We start from the raw sequence: 6,192 nt of genomic DNA, 5'->3' as shown, positions 1-6,192 counted from the left end.
TATTCTAGTTGAAATTCTATTACTACACTATGTTTGTTTTGATTCGCTATGAAAGTTTGACAGATAACATCAGGGGTGTGTGGATTCATGCAGAACATGCAGGGGTGAGTGAAATAGCTTGGGACTGCTTGGGACCGTTGTTCTGGTACTGAGTGAGCCAAAAATAATAATGATTTCCTTCGGGACCCAGTGGTCTTAGAGTTACCTCTATGCTATTATGGTCGGAAAAGAGAACCCATATTTAGTAATATATCGCGAACTGCGATGCAGAAGATATTAATAGCAAACTAATCTGGAACTGGTCTAAGGCTGTGTTCCATTTGGCGAATTTTCACTTAAACTTGACAGATGGAAAATTTCCAAATTAACCTGCTATTCCAGCAGACTTATATCTGACAGACAAGGAATCAATTTTGACACACACCTTCTCGAAAATTGGCCGATCAACAACAGAGGGATTTTCGAACATTATAATTTAGTTTCGAAGTGTCAAATTTAAGTGAAAATTCACCAAATGGACCACAGCCTAAGACATATAACCCAGTGAGTATTGACACATCACACTGTTGTGAATGAGCACGGACGCGAGATTTAGGCTCTGAACCATTTGGTGGATTATTTTAACTTTTGGTTAAAATTTGACAGATGAAAAGTTATCGATTAACCCTGCTATCCGAGCGTGGTTACTTCTGACAAACAAGAAGTTAAATTTTGACGACCGTGGCTCGAAAACCGGTCGATCGACAGCACGGGGATTTTCGAACATAAGAAATAACTTTCGAAATGTCACTTTTAACTACGAGTTAAATTTAACTCGGCAAATGGTTCACAGCCTTACTAGAGTATTAAGACTCTGAACCATTTGGCGAATTATTTTAACTTTTGGTTAAAATTTGACAGATGGAAAGTTATCGATTAACCCTGCTATCCGAGCGTGGTTACTTCTGACAGACAAGAAGTTAAATTTTGACAACTGTGGCTCGAAAACCGGTCGATCGACAGCACGGGGATTTTCGAACATAGAAAATAACTTTCGAAATGTCACTTTTAACCACGAGTTAAATTTAACTCGGCAAATGGTTCACAGCCTAAATGCAAAACGCAAATTCAAAATAAAACTTGACAAGACATCGTCAATCCCCTTATTCTTGGGCAGGGTCTGACGATGTGAATCTGATTTTGATCAGTGAACGGGCCCCTTATGGTACATTTTCTCACTATGAACCTGTCATTTCCAGACTATCCGAACTATTTAATAAATGGAAACTAAAGAGACTGAATTGGATAAAGAGGCGACACCTTATCCATTTGACAGGTCTTCTGCTCGATTGGAATAACTTTCCCTATGACTTTGACATATAATCGATTGTTCCAATTTTGACATGTCGTCTCTTTATAAATTTATAGTACGTTCAGACTACAGAGTTATAACAACAATCAATACAAAACTAACGATTTTAAATTGGCTCACCACCTTAGTAGCCTATTGGTCCCAAGCAAACGATTAACGTGCCCTATTCTAGTTGAAATTCTATTACTACACTATGTTTGTTTTGATTCGCTATGAAAGTTTGACAGATAACATCAGGGGTGTGTGGATTCATGCAGAACATGCAGGGGTGAGTGAAATAGCTTGGGACTGCTTGGGACCGTTGTTCTGGTACTGAGTGAGCCAAAAATAATAATGATTTTCTTCGGGACCCAGTGGTCTTAGAGTTACCTCTATGGAGTTACCTCTATGCTACTAGTCTTAGAGTTACCTCTATGGTAGGACCGAGGGTAGGACTACGTGGTCTTATATAATAAATCTTATTTGTTAACTGCAGCAGAAGCTTGTATTTTGTGTAGGAATAGGAATTTGAGCGGGGTTCTCTTTGTTTATACTCTTTAGTATGACGCGCTTGACATAGATGGCCCACAGCAACTCACTACTGATTCCGATCAATAGCGGTGCGGCTTCTTCCTCCTTCTATGGATGCTCATGTGGGCTGCAGTTTAGTGCTTGTAGGCAGCCTTTCGTTGTGTACTCGAGAACAATGTTCAACGCTACGCGCCGAAAACACTGCTGCTGCTGCAGCTGATGCCGACGACCGGACACCAGCACACACGGGGATAGGAACTGAATCCGATCAGCGGTTGAGGCCAGCCTTGGTAGCTAGCTGCTTGCGGAGAGCTTTTCGTTGTCTACTGGAGAACACCACCACTCACCAAACGGTGATTGAATAAACACCGTTTGGTGAGACCGGATGGAATTCAACTTTGAAATCTGTGTTAGGGAAATCGCTTTTCGCAGGCAAACGGTGATAATTTTAACTATCATAGCAACAGTTACACATTTGTACAACTTTCAATAGTGAAATTTTGAAATGTGATAAAGTCTTAAATTTAACAGTTGCGTAGAAATATTGCTAATCGATTGGAGATGAAATTATTGAAATTGGTTCAGGGGTAGCTGAGTTATTAACGTTCAAAATCTTTCATAATTTTGTTACATTTTCCATTCTTGGTTTTCACCAGTGTTCGAAAAGTTCGCGATATTTCACGAAGTTCACCGAGGGAAAAGTTCGCGAGTCATAGGGAACTTTGATGAACTTTTCCATCACTGGTTTTCACAAAGTGTACCCCCATATAGAAATCACAGACGTAGTCCTACGTCAAAAAGGAAGCTCGTGCTGATCAGTGCACCCAGAAGAGTGGTCAGCAAACAGATCATTTAGATGAAAATAATGCAACTTATCAAATAGGGGATAATCCGTTTTATTTAAAAAATAAAAGCGGGAAGGGATCTAATTATAAATAATGGTCATCGGCCCAAGCAATGCCCAATAGGCGAGGGGGCCTTATAAATAAACGCAACAAAAAAAAGCCACTACAAAGTTACCTGCTACCTAAGAGGAAGAGGAGACAATATGGGGACTTTTATGAACCAATTTTCTGTCAAACGCAAACCAGCGCCTGATTGATTGGTCGGGCGAACGTATAGAAACGCGAGAATTTATACAACAGGGAATCTATTTTCTTGTATTTTGACAATCGACTGCGTCGCCCATGATGAAATAGTTTTTGCACGGTCGTTTCCGCGAGAGAAGAAGAACACGTCACAGACAAAAGAAGACAGTTGTCTGCTCTTCCGCTTAGCCTGCTACCTTTGAACTAAAAAAGTTAAAGAAGAAGGGAGTCATCATTTCAATATCTATATATACTAGTACAGTAGTGATTTTTTTTTAAATAGATAGTAGGTACTTATGAGAGCTTTATTTCTGCCTCGAATTTTCATTCAATAAATTTTTAACACTATCCAAATATCGCATTTGAGAGTACCCCATAACTGCCGTTTAGCATAAATACGAAAAAGAACAGTTCATGAACAAAAGAAGGGAAATTTTTTGAAGAACCGATAATGATTGAAAAAAAAACAGTTATAGATCAGTGCACGGTCCCTAACCTCACTTTTTGCTCCCTATCATTTTGCTTCTGAGTAAAAGAGATAGCAACGAATGGGAGCCAAAACAAACCACCCAAAACTGTCAAAACTTACGGGTGAGAGAAGAGTGCGGCAAATCTTCGTGAACTGATCAATGTCCCATACAGGCATTATGCCATATGAGGTACTCTCATCATATTTGGAGCCAGAATACTAACACTAACGCTAGGTGAACAAATCGATTCAAAAGATAAGATTTACTCTGCTGTCGACTGAAATTATCAATGTAAATAGAACACTGAAAATGAAATCCACGGAAAATACAGAATACGGCTAATAATGGTCAATTCATTCGATTCATATTCCGTCAAACAAACAAATCTTTCAATATTGTTGGCGATCATCCTTCCATTCGGAGTAGATAATCCTTCAAATGTATGTATATTGTTGGCATAGACAAACTAAACTCTATAGACACAGGGCAAACGCACAAGTTACCCCATCCCGTTCATTTTCTATTGTATCCCAACCGGTCGAACACGCTTCCACTAGGTACGCTTTTTCTGCCACCCGACGTCGGTTTTCCCGGTCCCTTCAGTTTCAAATTAGCCAACTTTGAATCCAGGCTCAGCCGATCATTCCTGTTGTTGGCGGTCACCTTTTTGCCAGGAGAACCACTTCGTGCGGCCATATTCAGTCGATTCTTGATGGGTAATTCGCTGCGAAGCAGCATCGCGTCGGCCTTCATCTTCGATCGCGATAGCGACGAAGGCGACAGGGTTGTGATGTTACCAGCTGGCGATTTTTGGCCTTTCATATAGACCGTTTTCTTCGGTCCACGCAGAGGAGAAACTTGCTGCTTCGGCGAATGGCCAAGTCTTGATCGTACGGGTATTTCCCGTTCATTGAACCGCATTCGAGCACCACCTTTCGGAGAGGCTTGGCCCACAGGGCGAGGATCTATTTCGAGCACTTCATCCTCCTCGGAGAATGACACCATCTTCAGAGGTTCTCCTGTATCCATACGGTCGCTGTAAGACCGCTGACGACTGTTACCCTTGCGCATACGAAAGTCTTCTTCGTCCGAAACGGTGACCGCCTTGGCGGGTATCTTTTTGACCAGAATTACCTTCTGTGAAGTTGTGGTAATTTTGCGATCCGATATGAGCTAAAAGAGAAAATGATAACATAAAAGTAAATTTCCCAAATATTTACCTGCTGCAACTAACATCACTTACAGGTTTATTGGGTGATTTTTTCAAAATTCCAGTGGGACCATCCGTTATGTCCCGTTTGCTCTTTCCTCCAAGGCGAGAGAAAATCGACGTAGAACTCTTACTGGGTCTAAACTGTTCTATGCCCTTGAGGGTTACCTTCGATGCAAGTTTCGAAGGTGTTTCACGACGGCCAAAGTCCCCGTCCTCGTCAACATTATCGTCCGAGTTGTGTGAAAGTCTCTTGAAGACATCTGCTTTCTTACTTGCGCTACCACTAATCAACGACGATGCCGAAAAAGTTTTCCTATCTGGAACTTCATTGACAGACCGAACACTGTTGCCACTTGTGGGCAGTGTGACTTTGTGCTCTGGGAAAATCCGACGCGGTTTACTAGGAAGGGATACTGTTGAACTGGGCCCTAAAACGGATCATAAAATCAATCTTCTCACCCTTTCGATTACCCTATGCTCACACCTACTGGAAACCACCGATTTCGGACCGGAACTCTGAGTCGCCGAAACAGCCGCAACCGGCACGGAGGAACTACCATTGCTACCTTCTTCCACCGGTGTGGATAGCACCCGGTCACGAGCGCTCTGATCGCTTACCACCTTTGAGTGGCGCAGTATTGCTATGATGTCACCCATCGTAGTGATCCCCATCTCCCGGAGGTACTCCTTGTTAAGATCCATCAGCATATCCATCTGTATTCGATTTTCGACAAATACATGAGCATATCCGGCGGCCGCTTGCGACGGAATGCCGGCATTGGTGAAGAATTTCACCCATGATGCTGTTGAATCAGTATTATTGGTGTTGAAAAAACATTAAAGAAAAAATAATTACACCCATGAAAGGAAACAGCGAACCACCATCATTCAAGATTGAGCGGCTTGCGTGAGTACAGACAAGAAATTGAACCAAACATTTTCTTACCGGCGCTCGCGGTGGGCATTTTCGGATCGAAATGCCTTTTCTGATGCGTGAACTTATTGGAGTGGGATATTTTACAACAGTTGTGATGAAATACGTTGGAAAATCAGGATTTTTTCACGAAAAAGCCAAAGTAATATCCTGGATATTCTCAAGCACTTCCCACATCCACCAAACAAACGTCAGTCGTTCCAGAGCTGCCAGGTGGTTTTATAAAAAATCTGTATCCACTCTATTAAAAAATCTGTATTTTCTGTATTGACGATTTTTTTCTTAATTAATCATGTTTTGTTGTTTTACAAATACAGTGCATACAAAATAACCATAAAAAGTGCTTAACCACCTATTCGGCCTATCGTACTAACCATACGGGATATAATTGCGCCATTTGTGATATCGTCCGTACTTATTTATAAGAGTGATATGAAGCCGTTTGAAAATGTATGGAGATTTTAGTTTCTATTCATTATCTTCCTGATAAGCAGTTTTAAATGCAAAAAAGTGCACGAGTTCATTACTATTTGATATTTTTAATATAGATGAATACAATTGGCAAATCAAAGTTGGCACTTGTGGAGAATAGAAGAACTATGAGAGTGATGATGGTTTCAAAATTT

The 6,192-nt window shown here is 41.1% G+C and overlaps 1 protein-coding gene across 1 annotated transcript; it reads right to left on the bottom strand.

Moving 5' to 3' along the window:
- Positions 1-3,603: 3,603 nt before the first annotated feature.
- Positions 3,604-5,741, bottom strand: LOC135703876 (uncharacterized). Its single transcript, XM_065225236.1, has 4 exons — positions 5,579-5,741; positions 5,121-5,435; positions 4,663-5,060; positions 3,604-4,592 (listed from the first exon to the last, which is right to left on the bottom strand). Exons 1-4 carry the CDS (start codon positions 5,595-5,597, stop codon positions 3,933-3,935), a joined length of 1,392 nt encoding a protein of 463 aa, XP_065081308.1. The 5' UTR covers positions 5,598-5,741; the 3' UTR covers positions 3,604-3,932.
- Positions 5,742-6,192: the final 451 nt, after the last annotated feature.

This window comes from Ochlerotatus camptorhynchus, unplaced genomic scaffold, assembly GCF_037179485.1.
Source record: "Ochlerotatus camptorhynchus isolate MF236.1 unplaced genomic scaffold, CSIRO-AGI_Acam_v1.1 ptg000222l, whole genome shotgun sequence".
Taxonomy (NCBI): domain Eukaryota; kingdom Metazoa; phylum Arthropoda; class Insecta; order Diptera; family Culicidae; genus Ochlerotatus; species Ochlerotatus camptorhynchus.
This window is presented reverse-complemented; position numbering and strand designations above follow the sequence as displayed.